This window comes from Ovis aries, chromosome 15 (assembly GCF_016772045.2).
Source record: "Ovis aries strain OAR_USU_Benz2616 breed Rambouillet chromosome 15, ARS-UI_Ramb_v3.0, whole genome shotgun sequence".
Lineage (NCBI taxonomy): Eukaryota > Metazoa > Chordata > Mammalia > Artiodactyla > Bovidae > Ovis > Ovis aries.
Genome location: NC_056068.1, coordinates 49,309,974 through 49,328,813, shown reverse-complemented (window position 1 = coordinate 49,328,813; position 18,840 = coordinate 49,309,974). Strand labels below are relative to the sequence as shown.

At 44.1% G+C, this 18,840-nt stretch overlaps 1 protein-coding gene across 2 annotated transcripts; it reads right to left on the bottom strand.

Annotated features, from left to right (window-relative positions):
* Positions 1-4,764: 4,764 nt before the first annotated feature.
* TRIM68 (tripartite motif containing 68) lies at positions 4,765-18,561 on the bottom strand. Of its 2 annotated transcripts, XM_004016261.4 has the most exons (7): positions 18,497-18,561; positions 14,686-15,166; positions 12,696-12,791; positions 8,424-8,684; positions 7,955-7,977; positions 7,275-7,375; positions 4,765-7,079 (listed from the first exon to the last, which is right to left on the bottom strand). In XM_004016261.4, exons 2-7 carry the CDS (start codon positions 15,136-15,138, stop codon positions 6,529-6,531), a joined length of 1,485 nt encoding a protein of 494 aa, XP_004016310.1. In that variant the 5' UTR covers positions 15,139-15,166; positions 18,497-18,561; the 3' UTR covers positions 4,765-6,528. The 2 variants fall into 2 exon arrangements, with proteins under 2 accessions (XP_004016310.1, XP_011951342.2); XM_012095952.4 differs by lacking the exon at positions 14,686-15,166.
* Between the last annotated feature and the right edge of the window lie 279 nt (positions 18,562-18,840).

Genomic DNA, 18,840 nt, shown 5'->3' with positions numbered 1-18,840 from the left:
GAGTTCTGTGGATGTCGTTTGGTTCACTTGGTAGCATAGAAATTCCAGGATGAAACTGTGGAGAGTATTTTTGCCTACCTTTTCAAGTTCTACCACGGATGTAGATGAAATAATTTTCTGACAATGCTTTTTATGATTTCAGTCACCTACTAACTGAATCAGAGATAAGTTTGGTAGATTATATAGAGCTGCGATTTTTTTTACTTAGATTCTGACCAACATTTTCAACTTAGTATGTGACTGGACCCTCTGCAGAAGAAACCAACTTTTGAGACCCCCCTACCTGACTGGTTTCCTCACAATTGTTCATCTTGTGTGATTATGTGGAAGCAACCGTTAATATGTAGGCCACTAACCTCTGGCCATTGATGAATCCACTCAACATGGGTCACATGCTCACACCTGGACCAGAGTCCATCTCTAGTGAAAATGGACTTGATTTTATCTGAGTGGATATAATATAAATATGGGATCCCTGATGGCGGCCATTTTCTAACATGAACTTGGAAAGAGAAATCTGTTCCACAGCAAGAGAAGCAGATGAGCAAAATGAGATGAGGAAACTGAGTCTCTGGTTATCTGGTTAGAATTAATTTGGACCATCCAGGTACATATCTCTTATTAAGTTCTATAAGACATATGTCTATAACCTTTTAATATATCCACTATTGCAAATTTCCCTATAGCTCAACAGGAAAGAATCTGCCCGCAAGGCAGGAGACCAGGGCTCGATCCCTGGTTTGGGAAGTTCCTCTGGAGAAGGAAATGGCAATCCACTCCAGTATTCTTGCCTGGAGAATTCCATGGACAGAGAAGCCTGGCGGGCTACAGTCCATGGAGTCGCAAAGAATTGGACACGACTGAGTGACTAACACCCATTGTTAAAGCTGGTTGGAATACTATATTAGGTTGATACAAAATAACTGTGATTTTGCACTGTGAATTTTATGTCATTATAGCTAGACTAAAATATATCTTTATTAATCAAAATAAGAACCATTATAATCAATACATTTTTACCAAACAGAAATGTTTGCTTATTCCTGTAGTGTAAAAATCTGTGCTTCAAGAGTCAATGAACTCTTTAAAGCATCTTCTGCCTCCTGCTGGTTATAGAACTGTCTTCCCTGCAAAAAGCTGTCAAGATGCTTGAAAAAGTGGTAGCCAGTTGGAGAAAGGTCAGGTGAATAAGGCAGATAAGGCAAAACTTTGCAGACCAATTTGTTCAACTTTTGTAGCGTGGTTGTGTGACGTGTGGTTGTGCGTTGTTGTGGAGTAGAGTTGGGCCCTTTCTATTGACCACTGCTGGCTGCAGGTGCTGCAGTTTTCAGCACATCTCATCAATCTGCTGAGCACACTTTTCAAACGAAATGGTGTTGCCAGGATTCAGAAAGTTGTAGCGGATCAGACCGGCAACAGACCACCAAACAGTGACCATGACCTTTTTCTGGTGCAAGTTTGGCTTTGGGAAGTGCTTTGAAGCTTCTTCTCGGTCCAACCACTGAGCTGGTCTTCGCTGGTTGTCTATGAAACCCACTTTTCATCACACGTCACAATCTGATCTAGAAATGGTTTGCTGGTGCGTAGAATAAGAGAAGATGACACTTCAAAACGATGATTTTTTTGATTTGCAGTCAGCTCATGAGGCACCCACTTATAGAGCTTTTTCACCTTTACAATTTGCTTCAAATGCAAATGACCGTATAATGGTCAATGCTGAGTTCCTCGGCAACTTCCTGTGTAGTTCTAAGCGGATCAGCTTCAATGATCCTCTCAATTGGTTGCTGTCAACTTTTGATGTCTGGCCACTATGCTCGTCATCTTCAAGGGGCTCATCTCCTTTGCAAAACTTGAATCACCACTTCACTGTACATTTGTTAGCAGTTGGGTCAAATGCACTGTTGATGTTGTGGGTTATCTCTGCAGCTTTACGACTCATTTGAACTTGAATAAAAAAGTCCCTTGAATTTACTTTTTGTCTAACATTAGTTATATAGTCTAAAATAAATATAAGCAGCAAGTAATAACTAGCAAAAAATCATAGTAATAAATGTACATTAAAATGATATATAAAATAACCACATTTAAGACTGTATCCCAATATCAAATGGTCAATTTCAACAATGCAAAACCCCAATTATTTTTGTACCAACCTAATATGCTTTTGAACTGTGGTGTTGGAGAAGACTCTTGAGAGTCCCTTGGACTGCAAGGAGATCCAACCAGTCCATTCTGAAGGAGATCAGCCCTGGGATTTCTTTGGAAGGAATGATGCTAAAGCTGAAACTCCAGTACTTTGGCCACCTCATGCGAAGAGCTGACTCATTGGAAAAGACTTTGATGCTGGGAGGGATTGGGGGCAGGAGGAGAAGGGGACGACAGAGGATGAGATGGCTGGATGGCATCACTGACTCAATGAACTTGAATCTGAGTGAACTCTGGGAGTTGGTGATGGACAGGGAGGCCTGGCGTGCTGCGATTCATGGGGTTGCAAAGAGCTGAACACGACTGAGCGACTGAACTGAATTGAATAGTTATCACCAGCTTTTTGCTTCTAAGCAACAGAGGCTAAGGCAGTGTGAGTTTGTTTTTATTTTCCCCTTTCAGAAAATCTTAAACTGAATAAGTCCGTATATGTTAAAAGAAAGATATTTCATATGTAAGAGAGATATATATTTGATTCTGGCACATATGAAAATCATAATAAAATATAATTTACTAATAAGTGTTGATGGCAAGTTATTGTGTCTGAGTCTTTACCTCCTTTCTCTTACTGGGGAAATAATGCTAATTCATAGTGGGTATTGAAAATTAAATTAAAAATGAGTGGAAATGACATAAAACAACACTTGAAATACTGTATATATTTTAAATATATACCCAATAAGTTTTTAATTTCATACTTTGAAAGGGTAGTCCTAGGCACCATTTAAATGTATTTCTGTATAGATCAGGATTCATGTCGAAACTGTTCCAAAGCGAAGTGATGCTTAACATCTTAGCAGCTATACTTTTTTCTAATATTATGTACTTGCTTAGAATGTATTTTATTTCTGAAAATCAAAGTAGGAATCCACCTCTAAAACTCAGATCAACCCCTTGAAACCCCATAACATAAAACCATCAAGATGGTGTGATGGTTAAGCATGTTTGGTAAGATTTCCATTTTGACCGGACATACTGTTCTCTCTCCACAAGCTACCCAGTGACTTAGTTATGCCTATTAAATCAAAGAATTATTAGATGCACTAAAGAATCTGATGGAAAGTGACAAAAGGATAGTCCAGACTGCATGCAAAACAGAATTTTTTTTTCTGGCATTTCCATAAGAACCCTGCCCTGCCAGCTTTATGTTTCATTCACATTGGTATTCCCTGAAGCCAGATGAGATGGTCTCAAATATTGAACTTCATACTTCCCAAAGTGGGCTGGGTCCCTGCCATGGCTACCCCAAACAGAAAACCCTGTGCTTCTTCTAGTATATTCAGATAGGACCTTTGTCCTAGCAGAAGAACATATGCTCATTTAACTAGAGACTGGGACCCTCAGTAGACTCTGTTAGAATTTTAAGAAATTACAGCCAATCTTGCCTGAAAAAAAGGGATATTGGGTTTCCTGTGGAGTGTTGGAAACTCAAGGATTTTCCCTCTGTCCACATTTTGTAGAATCCAAAGGTTTTACCCTTTGAATAGCCTTTTCTCTCAAGGGCCAGACATTGCAACCCTTGGTTTCTATTTTCTCTGGCAGCAAAACAAAGATAGGCAAAGCTCATCCCTGGCTTGTAGTGAATGATCACACCAACATGGAGGTACAACCCTAGGCATTCTAGGAGCAGTGCAGGCACTTTGCCCTCCACATGGCCACCAGCCTCTTCTCCTTCTGGACTACTTATGTAATTAGCCATCAAATAAGTTTTTGAATGGGATTGCAATTAAGTAATATTCAGTCTTTCATGCCCCTATGGGGCAAGAAGAGCTTACTTTTGTTTTGATTCTAGGTATATAGAAGAAAATTCACTGAACTTAAATATTTACAAAAACATACTCAGTGTCAGAATGGAGCTACAATGGTGAATTGAACAAATAAGACCCTTATTCTTAGAAGATTATTGTCGGCAACTACCCTAGAGAAAAGGGTTGTCAGATACTTAAGACCTTTTATCTTGCTTGGTCTTAAAAATCAGACATTATGATTAACACATAGTATGTTTAACCTTGTAATTCTCCTAACAAGTAATCATGGCACCCAAATCAGCTTATAAATATAAAAACGGAAACAACACAACAGTCCAAAGAGCACATTACAAATGAACACATTCTACTCCTTATTTCATCCTAAGTTGGACAGAATTCACCCAGCAATTCTTTTTCTAGGAGCCTTCCAAGGTTTGTCTTAAGAAAACCATAGTAAAAGAACACCAGTGTTTCAGTCCCTAGCGTCTCTGAGAAGTTTCCATGGACATAACTGGAAGCACTTTCTGCATATCTACTTCTCATGCCTATACACACACTTACCCAGGGAATTCCCCTGCCCGGCCCCCCTATACACACACAGTCTTTCTCATGTAGATCAGCTCAACCCTTTGCCAGGACCAGGTGACTCACCAGTTCATTCCCTTCCAGGCAAATGATGGAAAGTTCTCCCACTCTGCACTAATGCTCAAGGAGCAACTTGGAAGCATGGTGGGTAGAATGAGCTTATTTCTCCATTTCGGCCTGCTTCACCTCCTTTACATGTGAACAGCCAATACAATGAAGTCAGAAAGACAATTTATACTCATCTTTATTACAGGAATTATGTTGCTTCTGCATGTATCTCACCCGTGTCTACTTTGCTGCACTATCCTAACTCAACAGTCACCACCTTCAAGCTTAAACTACATCAGAGGTTGTGTTACACAGCATCAATATGACAATACATGTATCTTGTAGCTCCTGAAATAGGCAAAGCCCACAGTTTTCATATGCTTGTCTCGCAGTTTGATTCCAGCACAACTGTTCCCACTTCATACCCTGAAGACCTGTAATGAATTAATTTCGCCACACACAACAATAGCCCAGATATAGTCTTAATTCACCTTCATTATAATATATAGCTTTTTGTGCCTAGTCCTATTCTTTATCCCCACGCTTTCCTCCTGCTTTCATTTGTCACAGATTTAGAGAAGATAAAGGCAGAATATTATGTAGTTACTAGAACTATGAACATTCCCTTGGTGACATACAAAGATCCAAATTTTTGCCCAAGGAGATTACGGGTGAGCCTTCCTTTCAGTGCATTTGTTTTACATTTTTCTTTGTATTATTTCTAGTCTCTACCCTGATGTCACACACAGTCCCTGTTCTAATCCAAAGACAAACACATATCGATGTTGAATATGTTACTGTGGCCTGAAGTTTCCCAGGCAGGGCATCTTTCTATTGAAGGGCAGGACTGTCAGAAGAGGCGCTAGGAAACTAAGGCAGTGCTGCAAAGATGCTGGGAAAAGGCAAGATGGGAAGGTCACCACAGGCAAAAATCCATGGCTTGCCTTCCTTGTCCCTGAGAAAGGAACAAACGTTCAGGATGGATCTGAGATCTTCACAACGACTCTGTGAGGTAGGAGAGGATGCAGTTACTACACCCACTTTCCCATTGAGGACACTTAAAATCTTTCAAAGACTGGGGTGTTCAGACCTGAATGTAATGAATGATATGCAGACGTGTGACCTGAGAAGTGAGCGCATCAACTTTGTTTCATTTGAGTGTGAGAAATATTTATATTATCCATGTACTCTTCTCTCCACACCTCTGTGAGAAATAACTGGCTGTATTAAGGCCGTTTCAGTTTCTTCATCTATGAAGTGAAAATAGAGACAAAGGTTCATAGGTTTCTGATCCTGATGTCTGGAGAAAAGGGCAGGAGTAGGACACAGGTTTACTTAGAGTCTGAGATAGTGACTCGCCCAGCTTGTGCTCAGAGAGGGGACAGCCACCGTGGGGGATCTGGGCAGTCAGTGACACCTTTCTCCAGTTGGGAGGTCAGAGTGCTGGGGTCAAACAGGGGTGCTCAGAGGTGGCAAACCTCAGGGGAAGCATCCTCCTGCTGGTGTTGGCACAGTAACCAGCTCTGGAGACGGACAGGATTCTTCTGGTTATTGGTAAACCTGACCCAGTGGGTTTCCTGAAGGTGAGATCTACTTCATTATCCTCATCGAATTATGGTCCTGACAGAGATGTAGACGAGGGGTGTGACCTGCAGAAAGGACTGTCCTGATCCTTAGGACCACTGTGATCCTCACCAAAAGCCTTGTTACACTTCCCGCAGGGGTGCAATGCTCCTCTGGCCAAGCCTCAGCTTTTTAACATGAATGGTTTAGTGGGAGACGTTGGCCCAGGAGTGAGAGACCACTGGGTCAGGCAGTGGAATCCCTGGGTTCCAGCCTCAGCTCAGTTCTCTGGGCAGGATCACCTCACCAGGGGCAGGGTCCTCCCTTCAGACCCCTGCAGGCCAGGTGAAATTCCAAGGCCTCTGGCTAAAACGTTGGCTTAGTCCTCCCCATCCAGGGAGCAGATGGCCAGGGGAGCGGTGTTGTTGGCTCCGATGCTGTAGCAAGGGCTAAAATAGGGCAGGAGGCGCCCAGGAAAGGGGTAGTGGGGGAAAGTGAAAATGTGGGAGCCATTGTCAGTCACGTTGTAGAAGGAGATGTCATGAGCCTCATAATCCAGGAAGACTCCCACCCGGCGGGGAGGGACGGGCAAGGATAGGAGGGGGTACTCGTCAGTGCCTGCCCGGTACTCATTGCCCTTCCTCAGCCTGATCACCCAGAATCCATAGTGGGGGGATAAGAAGACCACCTCCTTCCGGTCTACGTTCTCCTTGCACACGCCCAGGCCCCATTCGGACCTGTCTCCCACCTCCACCTCCCAGTAGTGCCGGCCCGAGGAGATGCACTGACTGCCCAGGACAATGTTGTAGCGGTAAAATCTTTCAGGGTTGTCGGGCAGCTTCTGCTTGGTGTCTCCATAGCGCACGCATTTCCTGTCCTCAGACACGATGAGGCGAGAGTAGGCAGTGTCTGGATCCAGCCGCACATCCGCTGAGGAAAAAGGTCTTGGTTGGCACCCTGACACAGAGTGAGGGGGCCTGGGTGATGTCTCTGTGACAGATACAGCCATGGATTTCCTCCATGACAGGTGATGGTGAGGACAGATGGGGCATCCAGAGGGCACTGGAAGATTTCATTCCTCGGGGAGGGGACCCACTCCCCACAAGCCTGCCCTGCACTCGTTACCTGCATATGTCTTCAGGATCTCTCTGAGCCCCAGCACACGGCAGTCTGTCTTCAGCTCCAGGGAGACTGGTTCTGGTCTCTGCAGACTCCAGGACTTGCTCCTGGTAGATGGGGAAGGCCTTGGGTTAGTAATCCTGGCTCTGCCAAAGGGTGGGGCCTTCCGTTAGTACCGGGAAGGGGGCTTGGCTAGAGATGGAGTCAGTGAGCGGCCCCTCCTCACAACACCAGGCAGAACAGGGAGGTGATGATTATCTGACTGGGCCAAACAGTCTATGGCACAGAGAGATAATCACATTCCTGGGCCATAGGAAGGGTTAGGTATGACTCTGACATTAGGAGAGGCAGAGGTGCACAGCAGAGGAGAAGGGCTGGCACGCAGACTCAGAGGACCTATGCTCATGCAGACATCTGCAGGCACTCCCTCTCCTTGGGCCACTTGCTTAGGCCACCACACATTTTATAGCTCTCACCTAAATTCTTATTGGTAATGGTTGAAATGAATTTGACCAAGCAACAATACAAATTGAAAAAAGAAAGATGTTCAAAGCTTCTTTATACAATACAGCAGAACAGGGAGAAGGTTACAGGCCAGCACCCACTTTTCTGTAGGTACTCGGTCTACGCTCCTTCCCCATTTCTAGCTCTGGCCAGGCCCCACTATCCCAAAGACAGAAACATACCTGTTTAAGACTTCCTGAATACCCTGGAAGGAGAAAAAGAAAGGCAGCATATGAGTATGCCCTATTCCTCAAAGGGACCAGACAGACACAGAGGTCTCTCTATGGAGAGAGAGGCAGAGAGCTTGAGAGGAGGCATGCAGGGGTCGAGGGGAGAAGCCTACAGGAGTGGGCAGGGCAGCCCTAGCCCTCTTGCCAGACTGGCTGACCTCGGGCTCCATCTCAACTCTCTGGCCAGAGGGGAGGAATAGGTATGATGCAAGAGCTGCCTAAATGATGCCCATCTAGGAGGCTGCGAGGCCATTCACCAGATCAGGGTATGGGAACAACCAGTATTGGTGGTGGGTAACAAGATCTGTGCTGGCTGGCCGAGTGCTGACAGGCCCTACTGAAGACTAGGCAATCCCCTCTCTCAGAATGCCAGGCTACCTTCAGGTCTGGCTCAGACATCCCAGGAAAACCTGCTCCTCACCTGCAGCATCCAGCGGACAGGCCTCTGAGACCTCTCTTCCAGCTCTGCAATCATCCTCCATAGGACCCGGCTCTGCTGAATGAGTGCCTCATGGTTCAACTCCAGTTTCTGCATGGTCTCCCCTTCCTCCTGCTCCAGGCTAGCCAGAGCTGCAGCGGCCTCCACCTCCAGCCGCCGACCTGGTGGCTGTTTTTTCTTTAGTAATCGCCGATATTTCTCAAACTCCCATATGATGCTCTGCTTTCGGGTTTCCACCTGTATCTGCACAGCCAGGATCCGAAATCAGCACAAAAACACCCAAAAGTTAGTAGAAGGAAAGAAATCATAAAGGTCAGAGCAGAAATAAATGAAAAAGAAATGAAGGAGACAGTAGCAAAGATCAATAAAACTAAAAGCTGGTTCTTTGAGAAGATAAACAAAATCTGACAAACCATTAGCCAGACATCAAGAAAAAAAGGGAGAAGACTAAAATCAATAAAATTAGAAGTGAAAAAGGGGAAGTTACAACAGACAGCACCAAAATACAAAAACCATAAGAGATTACTATAAGCAACTATATGCCAATAAAAAGGATAACCTGGAAGAAATGGACAAAGTCTTAGAAAAGTATAACCTTCCAAAATTGAACCAGGAAGAAATAGAAAATATGAACAGATGAACCACAAGCATAGAAATCAAAACTGTAATAAAAAATCTTCCAACAAACAAAAGCCCAGGGCCAGATGGCTTTACAGGTGAATACTACCAAAAGTTTATAGAACAGCTAACACCTATTCTGCTCAAACTCTTCCAGAAAATTGAAGAGCAATAAAAACTCCCAAACTCATTCCATGAGGCCACCATCATCCTGTTACTAAAACTAGACAAAGATACCAATAAAAAAAGAAAATTACAGGCCAATGTCACTGATGAAGATAGATGCAAAAATCCTCAACAAAATTCCAGCAAACAGAATCCAACAACACATTAGAAAGATCATATTTATGATCAAGTGGGCTTTATCCCAGGGATACAAATCAATCAATATGATACACCATACTAACAAACTGAAAGATAAAAACCATATGATCTCAATAGATGCAGAGAAAGCTTTTGATAAAATTCAACACCCATTTATGATAAAAACTCTCCAGAAAGTAGGCACAGAAGGAACATACCTGAATATAATAAAGGTCATATATGACAAACCCATAGCAAACATTCTTAATGGTGAAAAACTGAAAGCATCTCACCTAACATCAGGAACAAGACAAGGCCACTCTTGCCACTATTATTCAACGTAGTTTCAGAAGTTCTAGCCACAGTAATCAGAGAAGAAAAACGAATAAAAGGAATCCAGATTGGAAAAGAAGAAGTAAAACTGTTTGCAGATGACATGATACTATATCTAGAAAATCCTAAAGATGCCACAAGAAAATTACTAGTGCTAATCAATGAATATAGTAAAGTTACAGGATATAAAATTAATACACAGAAATCTCTTGCATTCTTGTACACTAACAATGAAAAATCAGAAAGATAAATTAAGGAAACATTCCCATTCACCACTGCAACAAAAAGAATAAAATACCTAGGAATAAACCTATCTAAAGAGACAAAAGACCTGTATGCAGAAAACTGTAAGACACTGATGAGAGAAATCGAAGATGCCAAACAGATGGAGAGATAGACCATGCTCTCAGACTGGCAGAATCTATCTTGTGAAAATGATTATACTACCCAAACAATCTACAGATTCAATGCAATCCCTATCAAACTACCAATGATATTTTCCACAGAACTAGAACAAAAATTTTCATAATTTGTATGAAAGACCCCAAATAGCCAAATCAATCTTGAGAAAGAAGAATGGAGCTGGAGGAATCAACCTTCCTGACTTCAGATTATATTATAAAGCTACAGTCATCAAGACAGTATAGTACTGGCACAAAAACAGAAATACAGACCAAAAATGGAACAAGATAGAAAGATCCACACACCCATGGGCACCTTATGTTTGACAAAGGAGGCAAAAATATACAATGGAGAAAAGATAGTCTCTTCCAGTAAGTGGTGCTGGGAAAATTGGGCAGCTATATGTAACAGAATGAAATTAGAATACTTCCTAGCACCATACACAAAGATAAACTCAAAATGGATTAAAAGACCTTAATGTAAGACATAAACTATAAAACTCTTATAGGAAAACATAGGCAGAACACACTTTGAGCTTGCTTTTATTTTTATATTTATCTTTCACATTCATAATTATCACAGCAAGATCCTCAAAGACCCACTTTCTAGAGTAATGGAAATGAAACCAAAATAAACAAATGGAACCTAATTAAACTTAAAAGCTTTTGCACAGCAAAGGAAATTATAAACAAGGTGAAAAGACAATCCTTGGAATGGGAGAAAATAACAGCAAATGAAACAACTGACAAAGGATTAATCTCCAAAATATACAAGCAGCTCATGCAGCTGAACACCAGAAGAAACAACCCAATCAAAAAGTGGGCAGAAGACCTAAACAGACATTTCACCAAAGAAACACACAGATGGCTAATAAACACATGAAAAGATGCTCAACATCACTGATTATTAGAGAAATACAATCAAAACAACAATGAGGTATCACCTCACATCCGTCAGAATGGCCGTCACCAAAAAATCTACAAACAATAAATGCTGGAGAGGGTTTGGAGAAAAGGGAAACTCTCTTGCACTGTTGGTGGGAATGATACAGCCACTATAGAGTATGGAGATTCCTTAAAAACTATGAATAAAACTACCAAATGACCCAACAATCCCACTACTGGGCATATACTCTTAAGGAAACCATAACTGAAAAAGACACATGTACCCCAATGTTCATCGTAGCACTATTTACAATAGCTAGGATATGGAAGCAACCTAGGTGTTCATCGACAGATGGATAAAGAAGTTGCAGTACATATATACAATGGTATATTACTCAGCCATAAAAAGGAACACATTTGAGTCAGTTCTACTGAGGTGGATGAACCTAGAGCCTATTATACAGAGTGAAGTCAGTCAGAAAGAGAAAAACAAGTATCATATATTAATGCATATTGTGGAATCTAGAAAGATGGTACTGATGAACCTATTTGCAGGGCAGCAATGAGATGCAGACACAGAGAACAGACTGGCGGACACAGTCATGGAAGAAAAGGGTGGGATGGATTGAGAGAGAAGCATTAAAACATATACATACCATATGTAAAACAGATAGCCAGTGGGAATTTGCTATATGAAGCAGGGAGCTCAATCTGTGGGTGCTCTGTGAGCAGAGGGGTGGGATACAGTGGGAAGTAGGAGAGAGGTTCAAGAGGGAGGGGACATATGTATACCTATGGGTGATTCATGTTGATGTATGGCAGAAACCAACACAATACTGCAAAGTAACTATCCTCTAATTGAAAAAAAAAAAAAAAAGAAATCAGCACAGATACTGGTCGTATAAGGGCCACCGAAGATTGAGGACACTGGCTTGTACATATAAACACACTCTGAAATGTTTTGGTACCAACTGTGTGCCAGGCACTATAAATGCAAAGATAAAGGATATTTTTCCTACTTTCCTATTCCCACAGCTCCAGGACATGCTCCTTAGTCCCTATTACTGACTCTTATTAACCCCAGTAGGGCTCAGGATACTATCTTGGCGCTCTATGTTCTAGATTAGTTTCCATTTTCAGAATAATATATTCTGTTTTCAGAAGCATTACCCTTAAGCCTCTAAGACAGTGTGAAATTACACTGTTAGTTGCTTTTGTTTCTTACTAGTATTGTATCAATTCTTCATGTTGTTTTAGATTGATTCAATGCTACCTCCCGTTGACTGAGATAGTTTGACAGTTACGGGCCTCGAGTTTATTTCCAAGCTGATTTTCCAATATTTTAATTACTTAACTTTTAGTAAATATGCTTTAGCTGAGGAAAGAGAAACAGAAACTATGCTCTACTAAGCATTAAACAAGTCACACCTCTGTGAGCTAAAGTACATGTGAGGTGTGCACTTTCCCTTTCTCACATATGAGGATGTAAGCCCAGAGGTTCTCCCTACATGACATTCAAGGACCTTAAAAGCAAGTGGTTCCAAGGTTTGCTTAAAGCTGCACACCTGGTACAGAAAGCTGGTATAAGGACCCCAGGCTTTCTGACCTCAAACCCCACATTCTGCCTCACAGGGATAAGGAGGGGGCCATAAGGAAGCCAGCTTCAGGACAACACAGGGACCACACAGATTCTTTTCATCAAGGGGCAACTTGCCTTCCAGTTGGCAGTTCGTTTCCTTTCACCAACTTCCAGCTTCCAGGCATCTTCCTGCTCTTTCCTCAGATGTTCCAGAGCCTCATGGAGTTTCCACTGAAAGAGATAAAAACCTCATGAGGCCACCTCGGGCAGCCTTCGTGGATTGCCAGGCTTCCAAGCATTGGCAGGTGATGGGAAAACAAGCATCCCTCAGAGGATGGGCCAGAATGGGAGAAAAGGGAAGCCACAGAAGATTCCTGCCCAGATGAGAGCCAAGGTCTTTCCATCTGAGAATCATTTAATCTCCCACAGTCTCCAAATTTCTGTAAAGTAGAAGAAAAGATCTGTTTCCAACTTTGCCAGAAAACTACCTTGGACTTTTCCTATGCATGCCTCTTTTCATACTCTCCTGCCTTGTTACCCTACAGCCTCCTAAACATTGTTATTCAAAGTGTGGCCCAAGTGTGTCAGCAGCATCAGTATCACCTGGGATCTTGTTAGCAATGCAGGACCTTGGGCTTCATCCTAGACCTCCCTGAATCAGAATCTGAATTTTTGCAAGATCCTTGAGTGGTTTATATGGACATTAAAAGAGTACTATCTTAGATACTAATGCAAGAGATTACTACTGGAAAGCATAAGGTAATCTCATAACAATATTAACCATTTTATTAAAGATTTACCAATAAAACTGAGGCTTAGAGAGTGATCTATTCAAAGTTATTCAGCTGGTAAATGGCTGGGCTGGGATTTAACTTAGCTCTTTAATTCTTGTGTATAAGGTATATTGCCTCCCTATTCTAACACTTGCAAAACAACATAAACACTTCATTTCTCAGAAATTCTCTTTGCAGAGGAAAACAGCTAAATCAGGGATTCATCTAACACTTTTGCCTTCTAATGTCAACTTTAAGAATTAAGACCAGTAGAGGATCAATGTATCACAGAATCATTGGGATAATGATTCCGATAAAGATGTCAGCCTGGGTGTTCATTCGAAGGACTGATGCTGAAGCTGAAACTCCAATACTTTGGCCACCTGATGTGAAGAGTTGACTCACTGGAAAAGACCCTTACGCTGGGAGGGATTGGGGGCAGGAGAAGGGGACAATAGAGGATGAGATGGCTGGATGGAATCACCGACACGATGGACATGAGTTTGAGTGAACTCTGGGAGTTGGTGATAGACAGGGAGGCCTGGCGTGCTGCGATCCATGGGGTCGCAAAGAGTCGGACACAACTGAGCGACTGAACTGAACTGAACTGATGGACATCTAAGGAAAAAGAAGTTAGAAGTCAATAGGATAGCTATAAAAAAGGAGCAGTGTGTCTGTCAGAGATGGCTTTCCCAAAAGCCCGCCAATAAATGAAAGGTAAGGAGAAGAGAAAGAACACTAGGTAAGGAGAAAGAAGACCTGAGTTCCAGTCTTTGATCTTCCTTTCACTAACGTAAGTCAGAAGGGACCCTACAAGATGAGATCAGACAATCTAACTCAATCCTACATGACTCTGCGATGGTCCTTTCTAGCTCTAAAACCAATGATCATGATCTCAGATTTTCAAGTCTTCATTTCTGTCTATAAAATGAGTTTAAAGTGACTCACCTGGTATCAAAAGATTATTTGTGGCATTACTAGGAATTTGCAGGTTCTGATAGGTACAGTCTTGATGACCTCATCCAAGGCACCCAGAACCCGAGCTAACCCAAATTGGTCTCCCTCAAATTCTCAGTAGGCAAAGCAAGTTTGGGTTAGGCATTAAGGCCTGTAGGATCAAGAAAGGGGTGGGGGTAGGTTTGGAAGTGGGAGGGAAGGAAGAAAGGTCATAAAAGCACAGAGAGGTACAGCTCACTGGATCAGGCACCCAGGACCTGGTGGTGTGAGAAGTCAAAGGAATCAGTTCTCATCTTGTCTCTGGGGCCCCCTCTCAAGTTCTTGATCTAGAGATAGCCAAGTGAGGGGCACGGGAGAAACTGGATTGGGGACGGGGGCTGACCTCCATCTCCCACCTTATAATCCCAGGCGACATCCTCCATGGGCACAACACTGTGGGCCTGATGCTCGGGGGACTGGCTGCAGGCCTCGCACACGATCAGGCCATCCTCTTTGCAGAACATCTTCAGCTGTTCTCTGTGGGGCTCACACACGTCAGCCCTCAGCCCCATTCCAGGATGCAGCCCCAGCCGGCGGACTTTTTCCACAACATTGGCCAACTGCCAATTAGGCCGCAGGTTCCTGGGCTGGATCGGAGCCCGGCACAGGGGACACGAGTAACCCCAGTTCTGGGATTCTCCTGGGACCTCCCAGAGTCCTGAGAGACAGCTGTGGCAGAAGCTGTGGCCACAGTCAATGCTCACAGGCTCCTTCAGGAAGGTCATGCAGATGGGACAGGCCACTTCTTCTACTACAGCTTCCATCAACGCTGCGGGATCCATGGTTCCTGTCACCCCTCCGCAGAACATGAACAAAACCAGGCGGAGGCACTGAAGGCTGAGAAGGGAAGAAACACAAATAAGAGAAAAAGGAGAAGAGCAGCGGGAGCAGTAATAGGAATAGGTAGTGACTGAAAGCAACAGCTGCCTCATCCGGATCTTTCATGGTGGTGGTTTATCACCAAGTTATGTCTGACTCTCTGCAACCCCATGGACTGTAGCCTGCCAGGCTCCTCTGCCCATGGGACTTCCGAGGCAAGAATACTGGAGTAAGTAGCATTCCCTTCATGGACCCTGTTTAATAAGCACTGGCCTTCCCAACTGAATCTGATTGAGTCACATTTCTCACATCACAGAAGGGGCATCTGGGGATGCCTGAGAGTTGGGATGTTGAGAATTCTGTTTCCATTCGCCTGATCATCTCTGACCTCCTTGGGATTCACTGGCCAGACCATTCTCACTCTACCTCTATCATGCTCTGCAGAGTAACACTATTCCTCTTCAACTTGGGTGAATTCAAGAGAACTTAGCCATGTGGTATTTCAGTAGCCAAACTAAGGCCAGAAATACCCCCAGCCTCCCTGGTGGCTCAGACGGTAAAGCGTCTGTCTACAATGTGGGAGACCTGGGTTCAATCCCTGGGTCGGGAAGTTCCCTGGAGAAGGAAATGGCAACCCACTCCAGTACTCTTGGCTAGAAAATCCAACTAGTTGCGAAGAGTCGGACACGACTGAGCGACTTCACTTCACTCTCCAGGATGTTTCTATGTATATTTACATCAAGATGCAGAAAAGTTAATATGCCAGAAGCCCATTGCCTATAAGCTCATTTTGTTTTCTTGTGATGCACACTGAAGTGTAAGGTATAAGGAAACCAGCAATACTTCCCCACCTCCTGTAAATCTCTGCCCACTTTTCCAGTACTAACATCCACTAAGATGCCAAGACAATCTCCTCAGTGATATGTTAGAAGCAGATATGAATTCACTACTCTAGCAAGAGACCTGAGATTTCTGCCCAGGCTATATGTGTGTACAAAGGAACAGTGGTAGGCTCTTGGTACAGTTGGCAATATGTATTTGTTCACTGTGCAAGTATGTATTACCCGCTAGTCTATAAAGGGAAGAGCCCTGATGGTCTTAGTCATCATTGTATCCTGAGGGCCTAAATAGTGCCTGCCCTGCAGTACTGCTGAATAAATACTTGACCGAGACATAGAAAATAGTTCCTAAACCCAAAATGCTTTTATAACTAGTTAGGGAGTTGAGGGAGAAGGCAATGGCAACCCACTCCAGTACTCTTGCCTGGAAAATCCCATGGATAGAGGAGCCTGGTAGGCTGCAGTCCATGGGGTCGCAAAGAATCGGACATAACTGAGCGACTTCACTTTGACTTTTCACTTTCATGCACTGGAGAAGGAAATGGCAACCCACTCCAGTGTTCTTGCCTGGAGAATCCCAGGGATGGCAGAGCCTGGTGGGCTGCCGTCTCTGGGGTCTCACAGAGTTGGACACGACTGAAGCGACTTAGCAGCAGCAGCAGCAGGGAGTTGAGAGCATACTATACGTTAGTAATAATAGCAAACACTCCTTGAATACACTATATGCCAGGTATTCCTTTGAGCTTTTAAAATGAACTGACTCAATGTATTTCACAACCCTAAGTAGAAATTATTACTCTACTCTTTTCATATTACAGATGCTTGGTTCTGGGCTCCATCATTCTATCCTGGGCAAAGTATCTAACCTCTCTAGGTTCAGGGCTAATAAAAACACAAGAGGAGAGAGAAATCATGGTGGTTTAGGGTAGTTCAGTAAGGCTTCCTGAAGAAGTGGGGCAATAAGTAGATTCTGAAGGACTGCTATAGGCAGGCAGCAGGCGGTGCCTTCTCACTGGCCTCCTTGCCTCCTGCTTTTCCTCCTCCCACTGTCACACCACACTGTAGGGTCAGCACCCTAAAAGCTTGTCTTACTGTCACTAACCTACCCAACAGGCTATCCTGGTTCTCCAGCCCTCGTTCCAACAGCAAGCTCCCTCTTGACCCTGAAACAGCCCTGGCAAGTAAAAGGGGAAATTTCCACTTTCTTGCAGACCCCCCCATATCCATTCTTCCACCCCACTTGGAATCCTGCTGTCCTTCCAGCTTGAAATGACCTCCAAATTCCTGCTCTGAATGTCATTTGACATCTATGTGTCTTACTTCCCACAGTACAAGTTTCATGAGGATAGGGACATAGTCTGTTTACTACCATATCCTCAATGCCAAAAACAGTGCTCAAATATTTTTGAATACATGAGGATTAAATGTAAATGTTGAGGTCCAGCTGTTAGAAGGCTGTATATGAAAGAAATATCAACATCCTCATCTAAAACGGAGGGGCACCAAGAGATACCAGCTACACAACAGACATTGATATCTATGATTTATCACAGATAAACGAACAAATGAGGACGAACAAATGAATAAAAATAGCTACTGAAAACTGAGAAGATGGTAGCAAAAGGGAAGTCGGGTAAATACCAAAATGATAAATCAAGAAAATAGGATGGAAGCATATTATTTAGAGAGCCATAAAAAGCTCTAAACATAAAAAAGTTAAGTGATGGCCTCTGCTGCTGCTGCTGCTGCCAAGTCGCTTCAGTCGTGTCCGACTCTGTAGGACCCCATAGACGGCAGCCCACCAGGCTCCCCCGTCCCTGGGATTCTCCAGGCAAGAACACTGGAGTGGGTTGCCATTGCCTTCTCCAATGCATGAAAGTGAAAAGTGAAAGTGAAGTCGCTCAGTCGTGCCCGACTTCGCGACCCCATGGACTGCAGCCTACCAGGCTCCTCCATCCATGGGATTTTCCAGGCAAGAGTACTGGAGTGGGTTGCCATTGCCTTCTCCGGATGGCCTCTGCAAGTCTCTGCAATAAAGGATTTAGGGCTAGTAGCTATTGCCTTATTATTTTGTTTTTATTATACACAAATTACTCGGACAAAACTTTAATTATCAAACGTTTAATTGCTTCAACCTTGCGTTTGGCAGAGCCGGGCCCTCAAGGAAAGACGTTTGAGGGGAAAGGGGGAGGAGCCTGAAAGAGACTGGAGACGTGGGGCCAGAGAGGGAGGTGCGGAGGCGGTGACCTCCGCGATTCGACAGCAGAGGGGGATGGTAACTTCCGGGGCACAGGCTGCCAGGCAGAGCGCCAGGGCACAGGGCGGGTGAGGGCAGAGTAAGGCTGATCGCTTGCAGGACCTCTGAAGAGGCACAATTGTCTACCCACCTCCCTCGTCAGCCGGAACTAGCGCTCCGAGGCGGAAACCGAAAATGGAGACGCCCAGTTAGTTCCCATGGTCGAGTCTCCGCAGCGTCGGAAGCGCTTGGCCCTGCCAGAGAAGCACTTACCGCTGGCCCGGAGACGAAGACCCCAGCAGCGTCCAGCTCCTCAGCCGCCTTTCCCGCAGCGCTCTGAGGCCCCGCCCACCGGGAAGGAGCCAATGAATGGCGTGCAGGACCTGGCGTCGGGATCCGCCCCACCGGCGGCATCTTTGGGGAAGCAGCCAATCACAGATAGGGATCGGGAGAACCCTAGCCAGTTGGAGAAGGGGACAGGGCTGCGCCCACCTCTCTCTCAGACGGCGTATTTTCTGTTTTTCTGGCCCCTTCCCTACTGAGAATCCTTTAAACTGTGGAAGGGCCCAGGAGTCAGTCGAGGACCGGTCGAAGGGGTGAGACTCCAGGATGAGGCC

Excerpts from the sequence above, each read along its gene's own strand:
- TRIM68 (XM_004016261.4), bottom strand. The coding sequence starts at position 15,138 with ATGTTCTGCGGAGGGGTGACAGGAACCATGGATCCCGCAGCGTTGATG. Across the intron at positions 8,685-12,695 it reads AACGAACTGCCAACTGGAAG|ATACAGGTGGAAACCCGAAA; the intron begins GCAAGTTGCCCC and ends CTGGCTGTGCAG. Across the intron at positions 7,376-7,954 it reads ATTCAGGAAGTCTTAAACAG|GAGCAAGTCCTGGAGTCTGC; the intron begins GTATGTTTCTGT and ends CCCATCTACCAG.